This window comes from Lonchura striata, chromosome Z (genome assembly GCF_046129695.1).
Source record: "Lonchura striata isolate bLonStr1 chromosome Z, bLonStr1.mat, whole genome shotgun sequence".
Taxonomy (NCBI): Eukaryota; Metazoa; Chordata; class Aves; order Passeriformes; family Estrildidae; genus Lonchura; species Lonchura striata.
In genome coordinates this window covers 60,760,621-60,780,578 of record NC_134642.1, presented here as the reverse complement: position 1 = coordinate 60,780,578, position 19,958 = coordinate 60,760,621, and the positions used below count along the sequence as shown (strand labels likewise).

The 19,958-nt window shown below is 49.6% G+C and overlaps 1 protein-coding gene across 2 annotated transcripts; it reads left to right on the top strand.

Annotated features, from left to right (window-relative positions):
* The first annotated feature begins 12,628 nt into the window (after positions 1–12,628).
* Positions 12,629–18,523, top strand: TOPORS (TOP1 binding arginine/serine rich protein, E3 ubiquitin ligase). 2 transcript variants are annotated; one of them, XR_002464906.3, is made up of 4 exons: positions 12,629–12,769; positions 14,275–17,719; positions 18,155–18,271; positions 18,478–18,523. XR_002464906.3 is itself a non-coding variant. In XM_021525008.3 (2 exons), exons 1-2 carry the CDS (start codon positions 12,629–12,631, stop codon positions 17,254–17,256), a joined length of 3,123 nt encoding a protein of 1,040 aa, XP_021380683.3. In that variant the 3' UTR covers positions 17,257–17,782. The 2 variants fall into 2 exon arrangements, 1 of the variants encoding a protein (XP_021380683.3); XM_021525008.3 differs by lacking the exons at positions 18,155–18,271; positions 18,478–18,523 and having other exon boundaries at positions 14,275–17,782.
* The last annotated feature ends 1,435 nt before the right edge of the window (positions 18,524–19,958 follow it).

Sequence of the window (19,958 nt, the reverse complement as noted above, 5' to 3'; positions counted from 1 at the left end):
GGGAGCGGGACTGGGAACGGGACTGGGAACGGGGCTGAGACACCGGGGCTGGGAACGGGACTGGGAACGGGGCTGGGAACGGGGCTGGGAACGGGGCTGGGAACGGGGCTGGGAACGGGGCTGGGAGCAGGGCTGAGACACCGAGGCTGGGAACGGGGCTGGGAACGGGGCTGGGAACGGGGCTGGGAACGGGACTGGGAGCAGGGCTGAGACACCGAGGCTGGGAACGGGGCTGGGAACGGGGCTGGGAACGGGGCTGGGAACGGGGCTGGGAACGGGACTGGGAACGGGACTGGGAACGGGGCTGAGACACCGGGGCTGGGAACGGGACTGGGAACGGGGCTGGGAACGGGGCTGAGACACCGGGGCTGGGAACGGGACAGGGAACGGGGCTGGGAACGGGGCTGGGAACGGGGCTGGGAACGGGGCTGGGAACGGGACTGGGAACGGGGCTGGGAAAGGGGCTGGGAGCGGGCCTGGGAACGGGGCTGGGAACGGGGCTGGGAACGGGGCTGAGACACCGGGGCTGGGAACGGGACTGGGAACGGGGCTGGGAACGGGGCTGAGACACCGGGGCTGGGAACGGGACTGGGAACGGGGCTGGGAACGGGGCAGAGACACCGGGGCTGGGAACGGGGCTGGGAACGGGGCTGGGAACGGGGCTGGGAACGGGACTGGGAACGGGACTGGGAACGGGGCTGGGAACGGGACTGGGAACGGGGCTGGGAACGGGACTGGGAACGGGACTGGGAACGGGGCTGGGAACGGGACTGGGAGCGGGACTGGGAGCGGGACTGGGAGCGGGACTGGGAGCAGGGCTGAGACACCGGGGCTGGGAACGGGGCTGGGAACGGGGCTGGGAACGGGACTGGGAACGGGGCTGGGAACGGGGCTGGGAACGGGGCTGGGAGCAGGGCTGAGACACCGAGGCTGGGAACGGGGCTGGGAACGGGGCTGGGAACGGGGCTGGGAACGGGGCTGGGAACGGGACTGGGAGCAGGGCTGAGACACCGAGGCTGGGAACGGGGCTGGGAACGGGGCTGGGAACGGGGCTGGGAACGGGGCTGGGAAGGGGACTGGGAACGGGGCTGGGAACGGGGCTGGGAACGGGACTGGGAACGGGTCTGGGAACGGGGCTGAGACACCGGGGCTGGGAACGGGACTGGGAACGGGGCTGGGAACGGGGCTGAGACACCGGGGCTGGGAACGGGACAGGGAACGGGGCTGGGAACGGGGCTGAGACACCGGGGCTGGGAACGGGACAGGGAACGGGGCTGGGAACGGGGCTGGGAACGGGGCTGGGAACGGGGCTGGGAACGGGACTGGGAACGGGGCTGGGAAAGGGGCTGGGAGCGGGCCTGGGAACGGGGCTGGGAACGGGGCTGGGAACGGGGCTGGGAACGGGGCTGGGAACGGGGCTGAGACACCGGGGCTGGGAACGGGACTGGGAACGGGGCTGGGAACGGGGCAGAGACACCGGGGCTGGGAACGGGGCTGGGAACGGGGCTGGGAACGGGGCTGGGAACGGGGCTGGGAACGGGACTGGGAACGGGACTGGGAACGGGGCTGGGAACGGGACTGGGAACGGGGCTGGGAACGGGACTGGGAACGGGACTGGGAACGGGGCTGGGAACGGGGCTGGGAGCGGGACTGGGAGCGGGACTGGGAGCGGGACTGGGAACAGGGCTGAGACACCGGGGCTGGGAACGGGGCTGGGAACGGGACTGGGAGCGGGGCTGGGAGCGGGGCTGAGACACCGGGGCTGGGAACGGGGCTGGGAACGGGGCTGGGAACGGGGCTGGGAGCGGGACTGGGAGCGGGGCTGGGAGCGGGGCTGGGAGCGGGACTGGGAACGGGGCTGGGTGTGGGGCTGGGTGTGGGGCTGGGAGCGGGGCTGGGAACGGGGCTGGGAGCGGGGCTGGGAGCGGGGCTGGGAGCGGGACTGGGAACGGGGCTGCGAACGGGGCTGGGAACGGGGCTGGGAACGGGACTGGGAGCGGGGCTGGGAGCGGGGCTGAGACACCGGGGCTGGGAACGGGGCTGGGAACGGGGCTGGGAACGGGGCTGGGAACGGGGCTGCGAACGGGGCTGGGAATGGAGCTGCGAACGTGGCCGGGAGCGGGGCTGGGAGCGGGGCTGAGGCACCGGGACCCACGGCGGCGGTGCCGCTGCGGGCTGGCGGCGGCAGCGCCCGCTCCGCCCAGGGGAACGCCGAGCGCCGGGATGCCGCGCCTCGGGCTGGAAGCGGCGGAGCCCGGCGGGACAGGCGCGCACAGGGAGGCGGGAGCGCAGGGAGCCCGAGGCGAGGGGCAGGAGGAGCGAGCCCCCGATCCCTCCAAGAAACCCAAGCAAAATGGCATTGGTCGTGTCGCGGTTAATTGCTTTGATGCGTTAAGGCTCCTTCCACAGCCCGATTTCCCAGGCAATTTTCCCCAGGCATCGGGGCATCTGCCCCACCAGCAAGTGGGGGTCACTCGCAGCCCGATCGTGGAAGTTTTCTCTGGCCTGATCAGCTGCCAGGCTGAGGCTCCCCGGGACAGGGCTTCCAACACGTGTACAGTCCTTTCCGTAATTTTTCCCCTCATGTGTATGACATGTTGAGACATCAATAAAAATCAAATTGGTCCCTTTCAGGTATGTGAATTTGTGATTTAGAAGGTACCACATAGTGATACAGGAATGCTAATTAATGAATCGCAACCCTGCAAGGATTTTTGTTTGGTGCTTGTGTGTTGCTAAAACTGAATTAATTGGCTTTACGTCCTGAACATGGAAGTTCAGCACATGCTTTTGTATGTGAATAGTCACCTTGAAATCACTGGTAACAACTGTCACAGTCGTGTCTGACACAGCTTCATGTCTGACACGGATTTGAAGCCTACTGAAGATGTTTATAGGGAGCATGATTTTTTAAATTGTGTGTTTTTATTTACTTTGATGGGATTATTTGCCCCATGTCAGGTGAGTAGTTTGTATGGATTTTGTATTTAGTCTTCTAAAGAAAGGAAAAGGGGAAGAACTTGAAATGAAGAGTGTGCTACAAATTTCTTTTTCTTGCAATAGGCACTTTTATCTGCTGCAAAAGTATATTGTCCATCCTCTGTTACATCTGAAAAATGATAACAGAGAACTCAGAGTGTGATTTCCTGCATTTGAGAGCCTTTGTAGCAATGTGGAGTGACAGCAGGATGACTGCAGCTAGTGAAAAAAGATAAAATATTATTATCAAGCTGCATAACGAGCAAATTATTTCACTTGCTTGGGTTTATTTTTTTATTCCTTTTGTGCTCTAATGCTGGCACTGAGCTTTTGGTACACAATAAAAACCAATATATCATTTCAATTAGAGTTCATAATTTTAGTAATTTTGATTACTTTGCTGCTTGAATCAGCACAAGGATAGAGTTGAAATATCATTTATATAATTTTCAATGGAGAACTATGAAAACCACTCTACCAAAAAATAGTTTGTGGAGCAAAAATATGTTCTACTAATGACTGTAATCAGTAACACGTAGTGTGTAAAAGTAAATGCTGTCTTTATCTGCTGGCCATGTTGTGCTCTTAGCTGCTGCAATTATTTCAAAATGAGTGGAAGAATGAGTTTTCCTTTTCCTTAGAGTGACTGTTGTCCTTCTCTTCCTATGTGTGATGTGTGCCACAGAGAAAGAAACTAAAGGAAGTTACTGTCTATGTTTTTACATCTCATCAAGTCCAGAAATCACTTTTAGAGCAATCCTGAATAGCCACACATCTGTACCCAGTTAAAAGATTATTATGACATTATTATTATTAGAAATCGCTGCAGCAACAACTTGCCAAATGAACCATTAAAAGCAAGCCAGAGTCATGAACCACAGTAAAATCAATTAACGGCTGCTTGGGGCAACATATGGTATTTGAAGGTCTTTATCTTCTTAACCATTTGTCTCTTCCAGTGTTTGTGGCAGAGCCCTCCACCTCTCTTTCATTTGAATGTAAAGAGCCATTTCAAAAACTGTAACTTCCTCTTAGTGACAAGCTCATTTAGTCGAGTGTCACTGTTCAACTGGACCTCTACTGACATGAAGAAGTTTGAATTAAAGGGAGAAAACAACTTTTACTACTGAGGAAAATTGAGTGTTCTTTCTGCTTTGAGAACTTCACTTGAGCCTTTTTGGCTGCTGTTCTGCCCTATTCCCTGAGCTTCCATTTCGTGGTTCCTGTTTTTGAGGCTGAAGTTTCAGATGACAAAAAACAGGGAGGTGGAAACCCAATTCCGTTAAATGGAGTTTCCACAGTTAGAGCCCACTGTGCAAACCCCGAGCAGCAGCTTGCCGGTGCCTCAGAGCATGTGCCAACACTGCCGTCTACCTTCCACAAAGGCTTTGTGCACTTCTGCTTCTAGGTTGCTTGTGTCCATGTGTTAACACAGCTTAGCGAAGCCTCTGTCAGCGAGTCTGACTTCTGTTTGGAAACACAGAATCATTTGAAGTGGTCACAGCGCGGAGGGATGGAAGACGGCAGCAAACAGTAGAGGAGATCTTAAGTGGCAATGCATCAAGAAAATTCACCGTCTGTGTTTGCACATAGGGAAATGAAACCCATCTGTCCAAACTCTTTCAAGGTATCTGGCAGCACAACAAGGCAGAAAAACAAATTCCAGGTCTGTTCAGTATTTCTAATGACAAAGCATTTGCGATGTCATTGAACAGGGTCTCCTGACATATCACCCCCTGATTTGTCTTTTGGGTTCAGTGTTGGATCCTACTTTCTCGTGTGTCTCTCTCTCCCTTACCCTTCTCTGTCTCATACCACAAATACATATTTTTTACTCTTTCCCTGCAAAAGTTGTACATTTTGCTTCTTGGTCTGTGGTGACCTGGGAGCTACTTGTCTGAAGTAGTCTGAAGTACTGTGTTTAGGTTTTATATGCACATGTTATCTGGTCATCTTGGGATTTCAAAACTTTTTATGGTTTCCATTCACTATGAACTTGCATTTGTTTACCAAAATCTGTATTTATATAGCATTTAGGTTACAGATGGTAGTGCATAAATAATAAAGAAGCTAAGGAATAGATATAATATTTGTATTATATATCTGAATATATAAAATTATTTTTAAAGAGGCAGAAGGCTCTATTAGGGCTCTAATTTGAAATTGCATAATTCCTCCATTTTTGAACAGCATGTAATACAGGAATGAAGTAATTAAGTTCAAGATTTCTGGGTGGTGTAACTTGTGAGAAATTGATGATGATGATACATTAAAGTGATTTAAATATGTATTTAGCCCAGAGTGGCCTGGCTAATTATTTTGTTTCTCGTTTTTGCTCATTTTCAATAGACTTCCTTAAATAATTCCACTATAACAGTAATCATGGAATCATCAGGGCTGGAAAAGACCTTCAAGATCATCAAATGCAACTTTTGATCCACCATACCCTGGCACTTAGACCATTACTCTATTTGCCACATCCAATCATTTCTTGAATACTTCCAGGGATGGTGACTCCACCACTTTCCTGGCAGCTTGTGCCAATGCCTGACCATCCTTTCAGTGAAGAAATCCATCCTGATGTCCAATATGGACTTCCCCTGGCACAACGTGAGGCTATGTCTTCTCCTCCTGTCAGTAGAAGCCTGAAAAACAAGCTGATCCCCACTTTCAGGCAGCTATAGAGAGTAATGAGGTCACCCCTGAGCCTCCTTTTCTGCAGGCTAAAAATCCCCACTCCCTCAGCCTTTCCTATAGAGCTTTACTTCTCTGGACACACTCCAACCCCTCAGTGTTCTTCTTGTAGTGAGGGACCCAGAACTGAACAAGCACTCATGGCACAGCCTCGCCACCATACAGGAGGACAATCACTGCCCTGGTCCTGCTGGCCACTCTGCTGCTGGAACGGGCCAGGATGCCACTGGCCTTCTTGGCCACCGTGAGGACACTGCTGGCTCATGTTCAGCCACTGCCAACCGGCAGTCCCAGGTCCTTTACCTCTGGGCTGATTTCCAGCCGCATTCCTCCAGCCTGCAGCTCTGCACAAGGTTGTTGTGACCCAGGTGCAGGACCTGGCACTTGGCCTTGTTTAACCTCATACAGTTGTCCTTGGCCAAGCAATCCAGGCTGTGCAGGTATCTCTGCCAAGCCTTCCTGCCCTCAAGCAGATGAACTTGGCATCATTTGCAAAGTGACTGAGGATGCATTTGATCCCCTCACCCAGATCATCAATGAAGATGTTAAACAGGACCTGCCCCAGCACAGATCCCTGGGAAACACCACTGGTGAGCAGCCACCAGCTGGATGCAGCACCCATCACCACCACTCTCTGCGCCTGGCTATCCAAACAGATCTTAACCTAGTGAAGATGCACTTGTCCAAGCCATGGGCTACCAGCTTTTCCAGAAGTATGCTGTGGGAGATGATATCAAAGACCTTGCTGAAGTACAGGCAGAAAACATCCACAGCAATTCCCTCATGCTCTAGGTGGGTCACCATTTCATAGAAGGAAATTAGGCTGATCAAGACTTCCCTTTTCTAAACCCATGCTGTCTGGGCCTGATCCCCTGCTGGTTCTGTACATGCCATGAGAGCACACTCAAGAAAATCTGTTCCATAACTTTTACTGGCACCAGGTTTAGCTGTCCTTTTATCAACCTTTTAATCAACATGTATCCATGGGTACCGCTTCATATTAATGAGATAAGGTTGCATTTGAAGGACAATCTTTTGTCTCCATAAAAGCAGCTGTTAGTGTGGCTGCATACCTGGGTCAATCAACTAATCATTTCATTAAAGGAAAGTACTCTTAGCTATGCTAATCAAAAGCATGCTTATCACAATTTTTCCAAACAACCCCACTGAAACCTAAACAAACAAACCACTTCAAGACTAATAAACCAGTCTTACTCTGATATATAAATTATGCTTTATTAAGGATTAAAAAGCAAAAAAAAAAAAGATCTGAGGGAAATTTAATCAGCATTATGCATATATTCCTTTAGCCATCTTGGGTGATGTCATCTGAATGGTTAATGCTGCCTAAACATAGTTATTTGCTGTATCACTTTGAATATGACAGGAAACACAGGCTTTCTCCCCTGAACTTCATCTTCTTGGCTGAGAAGATGGTGGATACTGAACACTGAGACAAAGCCCTTCTTATTAAATCCCAGAAGCAGGCTGAGGGCGTTTCTATGTACTTCTTGACCTCTATGAACAAGCATATGAGCAGAAGCTGAAGAGAGAGAGTTTTAAAAAGGACAGGTGGAATATAACATTATCAGTGAACATCTTCATATACAGATTTTTCAGAGTGGTAGATCAGTGTATTAAAAAATGAGATAACTAGCTTTAAAACTTCATAGGTGTGGTTTAAACCCAGCAGGCAACTACCTACTATGCAGCTGCTTGCTCACTCCCCGTCCAGCAGGATCAGGGAGAAAATCAGAAGAGTAGAAGTAAAAAACCTTATGGGCTGATATAGTAACAGCTGACTAGGTAAAGCAAAAGATACACATACAAGCAAAACAAAACAAAGAATTCATTCTTCACCACTATCCAGAGGCAGGCAGTTGTTCAGCCATCTCCATGAAAGCAGGGTTCCACCATGCATAACAGTGACTTCAAAGACAAATACCCCTTGATTCCTTCTTCACCCAGCTTTATATTGAGCATGATACCACAGGGTGTGTGATACCCCTTGAATCCACTGATACCAGCTGTCCTGACAGGGTCCTTCTCCCAACTCCTTCTGTAGCCCCAGCCTCCTCCCTGGTGGTGTGGGTGAGGATCAACAAAGGCCTTGTCTCTGTGAAAACCCTGCTCAGCAGAAACAGAAAGTGCTTTATATTATCATCACTGTTGTAAGTGAAGCCCCAAACACACCCCCATACTGGCCAGTGTGAAGAAAACTACTCCAGCCAAACCCACTATATTTTCTACTCCTTACTGCATACAATTAATGTCATGCTGTAGTCCTACATGATTTAACAGAGTTTCATTGATACCCCCCATTCCCTCTCCATCTTTTGATATAATACACAGGTATCATTCCCTTAGTCTATGGATATCCCCTGCAGAAACCCACCAAATGTTTACATATGTCCATAGAATGTCAGCTGAATTCATCTCAGGGCCCATGAGCTGGGGGTCTGTCTGTTCTGCTGGTCACTCTGGAAAGGTTAGGAGAAGAGAGGTGAGGTGGTATGGCCAGCTCAGGTGAAGTCACTGCTGCATTTGCATCATGTATTGTAGGATTTGTCCTCCATTGGTTCATGTAGCCCTTATTACAGTAATTCTTGTAAACAAAACTCAAATAATGCGTTACAACAATTTAAAGGCACATCCATTACTATTTCCACCCCTGTGCATTTTGTGCCAGATTGAAGGGTTTAAGAGTGTAATGAACTCCTCATCTTGCTTCTAGTCTGGTTAGAAACAGGGGTTCCTGCTACAGCAATTACAGAGTCCACCACGGACCTCCATGGGATGCAGAGGGGAAGCCTGCCTGACCATGGTTTCACCATGGGCTACAGGAAAATCTCTGCTTCATCACCTGGCCCACCTCTTGGCCTCCCCTTCTTCTTCAGGGAAAGGACTTCTCACACTCTTCCCCTGTACTCATCCACAGGTCACAGTCCCTTTCAAGTTCAAGGGGCAAGTTCACACTGGAATTCCAACCTGTCCAGTACAGCAGCACAGACCTGCAATGCTGTGGCCACCTGCCAGGCCAGACACATCGTAGCTGTTATCAAAATGTTCCCAGGCACAGCAGAGTGAGATAAGAAGCATAGAACTACAGCAAACAGCCACCAACAAGTGCTGGATTGCAATACAGCATCAGGCAAGTGACCCCTGTGGGCAAACACTGGAGCCTGCTGATTAATAATTTAACAGTCATAGCTGCTGTAAGTTTAATCTAGCACATTCCAATCTAGTCTATCATAACTGGAGGTTTTTGAGCCCCACATTGGATCCAAAGACGGACTGCTGTGGTTTAACCCCAGCCAGCAATTAAACATCCTATAACTACTTGCTCACATCTCTGTGGTGGGATGGGGAAGAGAACTGGAAGGGTAAAAGTGAAAAAACTCATGGGTTGAGATAAAGACAGTTTAATAGGAAAACTAGAAGTCACACAAAGAAGCAAAGCAAATCAAGGAATTCATTCACTGCTTCCCATAGGCAGCCAGGTGTTCAGCCATCACCAGGAGAACAGGGCCCCATCCTGTGTAAGGATGACTTGGGAAGACAAATGCCCTGACTCTGAACTTCCTCCCCTTCTTTCTTCTTCCCCCAGATTTATATGCTAAGCATGGCACCATAAGGTATAGGATTGGGATATCCCTTGGTTCATTTGGGGTCAGCTGTCCCAGCTGTGTCCCCTTAAAATTCTTTGTACATCCTCAGTGTCCTCACTGGTGGGGTGGGCGAGGAACAGCAAAGGCTGCAGGAAAAGTTCAGCAGGAAAAAAAACATGTCTATGTTATCAGCCCTGTTTTCAGCACAAATTCAAATCACAGTCCAATAGTGTGACGAAAATTAGCCCTACCCCATCCAAAATCAGCACCTTCCCACTAGACTAGAAGGAGGTAATTTCTAAATCTCTATGGGGCCTTTAATCCCACTTCTGTGTTATGAGGGAGGTAAAAGTGGCTTCTTGCTTCTGCTATCATGCTGATATGACTTCAGGTCAGCATCAGGATGTGGAACTGGAAATGTTTCTAGGACCACTGATATTTACTCTAGCACTGAGATGTGACAGCAATACAGGAGAGAGGATACAGAGCATAGTCAAGACAGGCTAGAGAAGTAAAAGGTCTTGAGTGAGGCTCTCAGTTCTTTTAATATATGCAGAAACATCACACAGGTTTCTCAGTTAGCTAAGGGTCATGTCATAAAAAGAGAAAAGTGTTGTTCTGCCTTAGCCTGCTGCCACTGTTCAAGGTCCTTGTCATCAGCAGGGACATTATTGAGTGTTTCATCTCTCCTGTGGGCCTTGGACTTCAGGGACAAGAGAAAATGAACAGGCCTTGGTCCTTCAGAGATTTTTGCAGAAGCATCCCCGAGCATGCACACCAAGCAGCAGGCAAAGATGAAAGGAGAGAAATTCAGCTGCTGTTGCTGCTGCTGCTTCTTCATAGTCCTGCACAGCTCCAGCCTTCGGTGCAGCAAGGCAGCTTGGAAGGGATGCAGGGGAGTATTTTGCCATCTCGTGGCAGCTCGGAAGTAAAGCATTTCTATGTGATCACAAAGACTCACTGCCCAGACGGAATAAAGCCAAAAAAGAGAGATTTCCATTGAGCTGGATGCAAAGAGACACTTGGAAGATTTGCAGCAAAGCAAGCCTCACAACCCTGAACTGACCGGCACCTGCCCATGTGCAGCTGCAGGTGCACACCAGTGGTGGAACCTAAAATGGAGGTTGAGAAGATGACACGAAACAGGACCCAGCGTGGGGCAGGGTCAGAAACTATTTCTAACTCCTGCTCTTGGTGTCATGCTGCTGGAGATGCCCAGCTAGTCAAGGAAAGGAGTGGATAACTGCAAGCTGGTGAAGACTTCAACACCTCAGTGAGGACTAGGGCATACTGAAGCTGAGCTCTTCTGGTGTCGACAGCGAAGAATGATCCAGCCAGTCAGCTTTGGCTCGGAGAACATCAGCAGAGAGGAAGAGAGCCCGTTAGCACAGAAACCTTTGGAGGAGCACTGCTACATATCTATGACAATTTTCATGTATTTACAGAATAAATATTCTGTAAATATAAATATTTACAGAATAAAATGTAGCTGAGAGATGCTGAACAAACTTAGGAATTGAGCAATCTGAACCTTCCACTCACCTCCTTTCCCACAGGAGCAGCTGTTCCTGCTGTGACTGAGGGACCATTGTCCAAGGTGCTGGGCACACCAGAAAGAGGGCTAGAGGTTCTCGCTGGTCAGTGACTGGAGATCCCACTGTCAACAGTGTGGGAACTGCCAGTGCTGTGGCTGATGCTCAGGAAGACATGAGACCTCTCCACATTCCTATTCCCACAAAGCTGCTGGCAGGGAAAATTCCTGTTCCTGACCAAGGGACCCCAGAGGCCCTGATGGTAGAGCACAGAGGGCTAGGCTCCCCAAGAAAAGATTGCTCCCCAGCTTCAAGAGCTATGTGGGATGAGGTGCTGCCAAACTGTGTGGGCAGTGGCAGAGGAGCCACATAAGTTCTGCTCTTCACAGACATGTAGAAAACCAGCACCTCAAACCAGATCCATTTTACTTCTAGAATTGCTTCTTTTCAGCTCAGAAATCATAAACCCCTGTGAAGAGCCTAGAATGCCTTTCAAATATACTTTATATTTCCATGACCTAAAGATGAACTGTCCAAGTGGGTCCCACCTTGCCTAAGAGCTGACACTTGCACACAGCATTTATCGAGTTGACAGAGTACAACTATTTGTGATAAAAATCCCTCCTGTTATGCCAGCAATGGGAGTGGGTAATGGCCCTGATGCAAACAAAGGGTGCAGGTGCTCATCCAGCCACTGGGGCAGGATGGGTATATGTGCCCCAGGTGCACCTACTGGGGAACTGAGGCAAGTAAAATTAGTGAGTCTTGGCACCCACAGACAAAGCAGGACGGCAGGTCACAGCCCACATGCCTGATGCTGCCTGCTGTGGATACAAGAGAGGTTGCACCTGCCCTGAACACCAGGGAAAATTACTGGGGGCAGAGATGTATCTCCTGAGCAAAGTACAAGGAGGGCTACCTGGTGAGAAACAGGCTCTGGGTCCAGGCAGGTCATGAAGGATAGGCCCGTGCTGCTACCTGGGGAGATCTTTAGGAGTGGAGTACCTGTTGGGAAGTGCCCGAGCACGCGTTTGCTCTTGAGCAAGAAGCAGGACCAGCTGGTGCGTGGGAATGAGTAAAATGGCTCAGGATATGGGACAGGGCTGTCACATGAACAGAAGGGTTGTGCTGGTACTCTGGGGATTGCGAATTCACAAGTGCTTTTGTAAACTTTAGTCCAAACTGACTGTGGGTAAGAAAAAAGACAGGGCTGGCTGTGCTCGTGTTTTGCACAAGTCCTGGTAGTAATACGTGTGGGTACTCTGGCAGGCTGTGTCCCACCTGTGGCAGCCTGCACAGCTGGCCTTGTCCATGTCCTTTGCACACTTGTTTCTACTGCAGGTATCAGCTTCTGAAAATCAGTAAAGACAGTTATTTTTCTCTTTCCTCATATGCTTATGCTTTATCTATCTCCTCTTTCCTACCTGCTATTTATGTTTTATTTGCCCAACCAACCACACTGCTTCCGCAGCCTTCGCTGTATTCCTCCGCACCCGCGGAGACAACGCCGAGCCGCCGCGGGCTCCGCCGCCGCCTGGGGCAGCCCCGGCCCCGGGAGCGGCGCTGCCGCTGCCGCCACCCGCTGCGCCGCGGAGAGCGAACCGCCGCGGCAGCCACCGCGGAACCCAGCTCCCTCCGGGCCAGCCCCGCCGGCGAGCACTCACAGCCGGCCGAGGCCCCGCCCCGGCCCCCGCCCCGGAACGGCGTCAATGCGCGGGGCCCGGATGTGACGGCGGCGGCCGCGGCCTCTCTCGCGGCAGATCCCGGCCCGGCTCCGCGCCCGCGGGCCGCCGTTCCCGTGGCAACGCCGCCAGGATGGCGGACCCCTCCCGGCGCCCGGGCCGCCGCCGCCCGCCCGGGGAGGAGCGGCGGGAGCCGGCCGGCGCCGGGCGCTGCCGGACGCGCCACAGGCTGAAGGCGGCCCTGGCCCTCACGGGAGGCGAGGGCCCGGCGGCGGTGAGTGCGGGCCCGGGGCGGCGGCGCGCCGGTGCTCTCCGCGCTGCCCGGCGGCTCCCGGGGCGGGCGGCCGGGACCCACTCACCCCGCGGGTGCTCCGGCGCTTCCCGCGGCCCGGGCCGTGCCCTTGGCACCCCAGCGCTGCTGCTGCCCCATCCCCCGGCGTCCTGCCGGCGGGAAAGGCCTGTCAGGCTACAAAACATAGGCTAATGGATTTTGAAGTAGGGCGGTAACTTATTTTCAGTGGATTGTAATGCCTTAGGGTAACGCCAAAACTTAAAATGGCATTTAAATAGATAGATTTTTTTTGTTGACCGTATTTGACTTCTCTCATGATTTCACCTCAGCCAGCTGCCAAGCACCAGGCAATCACTCACACACTCCCTGACCACTGAGATCAGGGAGAAAAACGAAATTGTAAAAGGTGAAAAACTCAACAGTTGAGATAAAGACAGTTAAATAAGGACACCAAAAGCCATACAAAACAAAGGATTAATGCACTGCTTCCAATGGGCATGCAGGTGTTCAGCCATCTCCAGGAGAGCAGGGCCCTGTGATGTGTGATGGTGATTTGAGCAGACAAGCATCATCACTCCAAATGGCTGAGCTTTCCTCCTTCTTTCGCCCATGTTATATATTGAGGATATCACATGGTCTGGAAATTCCTTTGGTCAGTTTGGATCACCTGTCCCAGCTGTGTCTCCTCCCAACCTCCCACACCCCACCAACTTCCTCACCAGTGTGGAAGTACAAAAAATTCTGTGTAAGCCCTGCTCACCAATAACAAAAACATCTCTGTATTACCAACACTGTGTTCTAACACAAATCCAAAGCTCAGCCCCAGACGAGTCACCGTGAAGGAAAATTTACTACCTCAGGCAAAACCAGCATAACAAGCTGACTATATAAAAGGCAGTGTGTACTTGAGCATGACATCTACTTCAGTCTTGAAAACAAATACTTATTTTGGGAGGAACACATCCCTGGAGATTGTCTTATCCAACAAGCTGTGTGTGTCCAGCATGAATACCCAGTAAAGAGGGGCAGACTGTACAGGAACAGAACAGGTCCAGCAGAACTTGGAAGGTGATAACATAGTTCAAGTCCAATTACTTCTTTTGGCTGGTTTGTTTTACTGTTCAGAATTAACTGTTCTCATACTTTTCATACATAAATGTTAGATTTTTTTAGCTGTGTTTTGGAGGATACCATGTAAATCATAAATTTACTGACCACATCAAAGGAATTATTTAAGAGTGGGGAAGAAGACAGGTCTGCCTATGCCAGCATCATTAGAGTGCTGTGTAAAACTTGAAGCACTGAAGAACTAGATCTCACTGTGAAGAGAAGTCAAACAAAGTAGTTAGGCTATGTTGCCTCTTTGTTCAGCATTCTTTCAGAGCCACTGCTGGGTTTTGCCACTGTAAAAGCAGTTGTTATGGGTTTCTGCATCTAGATATTTGCCTCCTTGTGATAGCAATGATCTTCTGTCTCTGTCTTTCTAGAATATGACATCAGATAAGGAGTTTGCAGAAAATAGCAATTTTTCACCAAAAGCCAGCACCAGTAAGCTGCCGACAGATGCGTCTCCCGACTCCAAATGCCCCATCTGCCTGGACAGATTTGACAACGTTGCGTATCTCGACCGCTGCTTGCATAGGTTCTGCTTCCGCTGCGTCCAAGAATGGTCAAAAAACAAAGCAGAATGCCCGCTCTGCAAGCAGCCCTTTTTTTCCATTTTCCATACGATTCGTGCTGAAGATGACTTCAAGGAGTACATACTCAGCCCTTTAGAAACAAGCTCTTTTGCCAGCCCCGATGGCCGGAGGTTTCGTTATCGCACTACCTTAACGAGGGAACGCCGCATGCGCGGTTCCCCTTCCCGAAGGATGCTGTCCCCTCCGGATAACGGGATGTTGTTTGAAGGGCTGTCGAGCGAGCCAGCGCGGCACAGACACAGAGAGATTCAGCAGATGATCAGGAGGCTGGCCTCCAGGAGAAAGGCTAGCGCGGAGGGCAGATCTCTGCGGCAGATTCAGGAGGAGGACATGATCAGCTTCCGCAGGGCTCTGTACCGCACCGGCGTGCGCATCCGCAGCATTCAGGACGGCGGCCGGTACCGAGAGATCTCGGCAGAGTTCTTCCGCCGCAACCCCGCTTGCCTTCACCGCTTGGTTCCTTGGCTGAAGCGAGAACTCACAGTCCTCTTTGGTGCCCACGGGTCCCTGATCAATATCGTGCAGCACATAATCATGAGTAACGTAACCAGGTACGATCTGGAAAGTCAGGCCTTTGCTGATGATTTAAAGCCATTTTTGCTGAATCGGACAGAACACTTCCTGCACGAATTCATCAGTTTTGCTCGTTGTCCTTTTAACTTAGAAGCCTACGATCAACACGCCAATTATGACTGTCCTGCACCATCGTATGAGGAAGGAAGCCACTCAGACTCATCCATTATTACAATCTCTCCAGATGTGGCGTACCCGCAAGGACCCGATAATAGTTTGTCTGTACCTGGTCTTGGTCAGGCCCCGTGGGATGATGAAACTCCGGGGCCTTCCTATTCCGTTTCAGAAGAGGCTCGTGCCACCATAGCTTCTCCTCTGGAGTCATCAGAAAGTTCAGATGAGGACTCTGCTTCAGGGAGCCAAAGAACCAAGGTGCAGACTGAGTTACAGGCTAATGCTGACTCAAACGACAGTGGCTCTTCCTCAGACAACTGTGTCATTGTTGGGTACGTTAAGCCATTAGCTGAGAGGACACCAGAGGTGGTTGAGCTGTCCTCTGACTCTGAGGAGTCCATCAAGGAAGAGAAAAGGGAAGATGTCAAGAAGCAGCAACCGGTCCAGTGTCACAGCTGGAGTGACAGTGAACCAAGCAGGAGCTTCTCACCACATTCCCCAACCTATAGGGAGGATGTAGGAAGTTGTAGAAGCTGTTTATCTCCTGCAGTCGAGAAGATGGAGTCAAAAGAGGATGAAAAGAGCAAATGTAAAAGAAAAGATCTGCCTCCACAGGACTTGAATTGGAGCCCCTCTCCAGGGAGTGACACAGTATGTTCCCCTTGGAATCACAGATTGTTTAAAAAGGGAAAGTCTAGAAGCCCACAGTCCTCTTCATGGGACAGTCGAGGCAGTCGTGGCCATCGGTCTAGAAGGGAGCACTGTAGCAAAAGCCAACTTAATAGGAGACGATCGAGAAGCAGAGATACTAGCAAACATAGGAGTAAAAGAAGCAGCAGAAGATCAAGGGCTCATGACACCAGAGCTTCTCTGAAAAGCCAAAGAGGCTCTCTAAGTGGTGAGAGCACTCCATCCAGAGAAGTGAGCAGATCACGTTCACGCAGCAAAGGCCACAGTAAAAGGAGATCAAGAAGCAGAGACAGTGATCGCTATTATGTAAGAGACAGTTATCAAAGTAGACACCAGTGGGGTTCTGCTTTCTGTAGTCGAAAGGTGTTTGGAGACAGCTATGAATCCTCCAGTAGAAGGAGGACCCGATCTAACACACTTTACTCACGGCAATCTGCTAGTCCAGAGTACAGGATACGATCCTTTATTGAGAGGACAGATCTGCATAGCCAGAGGGGACTGCATGAGAGACACTATTACTGTTATGAAAGATGCAGGTCAAGGAGTCGGTCAAGCAACAGATCAAGGACTCCTTCTGGAGGAACTGACAGAATGAAAAGTGAAAAGCCTGGTGGAAAAAGGAAGTACAAAACTCGCCACCTGGAGAATGCATTCATGGAAAGCACAAGTCTAGAAAGAGAAAACGAGTCCAAGAAAACTTCCTCAAAACTTGGTGACTGCTGCAAAAATGAGGAAAGCCTGTCAGACAATCGTGCAAGCAGCGAGACAAAGCGTAAGAAAAGGAAGAAGAAAATGAGGAGTCCAAGTGTGGAGATAGTCTATGAAGGAAAAGCAACAGACACAACGAAGCATCTTAAAAAGAAAAAGAAAAAGCATAAGAAGAAACACCGGAAACATCACATGAGTAACTCAGTACATTCTTCTCCGGTGGTGATAACAATTGATAGTGATAGTAGCAAGGAGCCAGAAAGTACTGAATGGGACAGCAGTATTACATGGACAGGCACAACTCAAATAAATGAGAAGGAAACTGAGTCTCCATCTTCTTTTCTGAGGAGGACAGGAAGTGAGGAAACCGGAGGAGTAGACAAAAAGTATGGTATGCCTACCACAAGGGAAAACTTAGATGGTGGCATTAGAAATGCTGAGGTTAAACTTCAAGAAACAGCAGCTGATCAGATTGTTACCACAGTGAATACCAACAGTAACACCTCTCACACAGAAACTGTATCCAGTTATGTTCAGGAAGCACCAGCAGTGCCTTCCAGTCAACTGCCTTCCCCCAGGACTTCCTTCCTAGAGTGTCCAGAGAGAGAGCCATTGATACTGAGACTGCCAAAGAGACTTGTCAACAGAGCCTCGTGGTTTGATTTCCCAGAAGAAGAAATGTAGTAGGCTTTCCTTGGAACACTTGTTAAAACTGTGAATTTAACTACTTTCTTTTTCCCCTTGAAAACTAAAATGTCTGATAGGGTGTCTTTTAAAGATGTCTAGTAAATGTCTAAAACTTTTGAATGTGTATGCACTTTTAAGTCAAAGAAGATAGAATATTGTTAGTATGTAATTCTAAAAGTTTGTTAGAGGACTGTTTGGAAGTTTTAATTTCATAAAGCCATCCACAGAGTATTTCAAAGTTTTGTATAAACCAAACAACAGAAAAGGAGCCCAAAACAAGAGCCTTGAAATGCATTTTATGGGGATAGCTCTTCTTAGACTAGGAAAATGTTGTTTGGTTCATAAAAACGGATTCAGTCTGAATTCCAGCATCATGTTAATCTCTGATTTAAGCTGATACCTGCTGAAAAGCAGTCAGTGATTTCTACAGAAATTCTCGATGACTTTGAGTAATTTTAAGGTAAGCTATGTCAAAATCTGAATAAAGCAATAAGATTTTGTTGCTATTGTTTGTTTAAATGTATCTACATATGTACTGTGTGTTTTATAAATTGAGTTTTTTCTTTTGGTTTTGAGTGTCTCATCTATACAGGGCATTGGATATTTTTGTAGTCAGGAGTACTTCAAGTTGGAAGGGTTGTCTGGAGATCAGCTGATACAAGCCTTCACTGAAAGCAGGAACTTTGATCAGATTGCCTGTGGTTGGTTTGGTTTTGAGCTTTCCCAAAAGCTGGGTGGCTGCTCTGTCCTACCCTTTCTAACATAGTATTCCCTTGGGAAACATTTTTTTCAGATTTCTCCTTTTATTTCCCTTAGTGGTGCTTGTGCATTCTGCCTTGTGTTCTTTAGCTGTGCAGACTTCAAGAAGTCTTTTCCTCTTCTTTATATTCTACAGCTGCATAGTTGAAAAACATCTGTCTTGTCTAGCCTTGGCAATAAAACTCTCCCTCCTGACCTCCGTGAAATAACCAACATTTACCTGGCTCTGCACGTCCTAGATGTCCTGCTGCAGGTATGTGCAATGCACAGGGCTCTGGCAGGGTTTTGTTTTCCAAGTTTGGCCCTTCTCTGTGTGCACAGCAGTAATTCTGAGGGTGAATGAGGAGGATACCTTCTCTGTCTCTCCTGCATTACATCCAGTAGTTTTATGGGTCTGACCTTGGCTGGTTGCTTGCCAGGTAGTCACCAAGCTGCTCTGTCACTTTCCTTTCTCTGCAGGATGGGGGAGAAAGTAAAATAGGACAGCTGGGCAAGGACAAGGTAGAGTACTATCACTAGCCAGAGAGAGTTGGGTACAATTAATATTGCCAATGAAAAATTGAGAAGGGGGATAAGAAACAAAGGCAAATCTGAAACTAATTTCCTCTCCCTTCTCAACTTCACTCTTTCATACAGGCTTTTCTACCTCTTCCTCCCTAGCTGTGCAGAAGTATGGGGAATGGGTAGTGTGTTCAGTCTGTCACATTCTTGCTGCTTCTTACTCCTTACACTGTTTTTCTGCTCTACTGGGCCCTTTCTACAGGTGTGCAGTGCTTGTGAAACAGGTTGCTCCAGCTGCCAGGAAACCTGTGCCTGTATATGCTCCTAAGCACAGGCTTCAGCTCCTGACAGGAGCCTGTTCCTGTGTGAGATCTCCATGAGCTGTAGCTTCCATCAGGGCATCTCTATCTGCTTCAGAGTGGGGCTTTTCCACAGCCTGCAGGTGGTTCTCTGCTCCACTGTGGTTATCCAGGGGTTGAAGGGGATAGCTTTTCTCACCATGGTCTTCATCACCTGGAAGTGCTCCAGCTGTGGAGAAGGGCTGCTCCTGCCCAACCAGTTGGCACAGGTTGGCTGAGGTTGACAGAGAATCAGGAATGGTGACAGACAGTCACCTCTACTCTTGTCCCTGAGAGTGTCTCTGGGCTGCAGGGGTCAGGTTGGTCCCTACCGTGGGGTTAGGTTTCAGAGATGTCAGAAGGAGCCAGGACACAGGAGGCCTGGGGCCACGTGGTGTGAACTATAGTGGTGGGCTTGCCATGGTCCATTCTGGCTATTGGTTGCTAAGAGCTCTCTGGCTTCTCCAGGGAATGAATGTAATGGCTCCCTTAGTTCTGTTTAGCCCTGACAGCCTCTCCAAGTTCTCCTAGAGGGCAGGGGCTCAGGGCCTAGGGTGTCCTTGGCAGATGGCTCAGGGCTTGCTGCTGCAAGTGCCTTTGACTGGAAGCCTTGGTCCATTCAGAGAGCTGGGATATCCTTGGCATAAGTGGGACTTCTCCTACACCCAGAGTGCTGGGGTGGAGGGTACCAGCTATTGAGGAGAGGGCAGGGCAAGGTGGAGCTGTTGCACTAAATAGAAGGGGGAGGTTTAATACAGCCCTTACAGTTGGTGATGTTGTGGTTGGGAATCTCTGGGTGAGGATGAAGGTGTGGAAGACAAAACAGATGTGGTGGGTGTCTTCTCTCAGTTGCCCAGCCAGGATGCCAATACTGAGAAATTAATTTAACAGGCAATTAGGAGAAATCTCTGGATCAGCAGCCTTTGTACTTATGGCAGATTTCAACTTTCTAGAGACCAGCTGGAAACACCATCCTGCTGTGGTGAGCAGATTTGAAAAATTCCTACAGCTTGTAAGAGAGAACTTTATATTGTAACTACTCAGAGAGGCAACTAGGAAAGATGCCCTAGACTTGCTGGGTTAGAATGGAGAAGGCCTGGT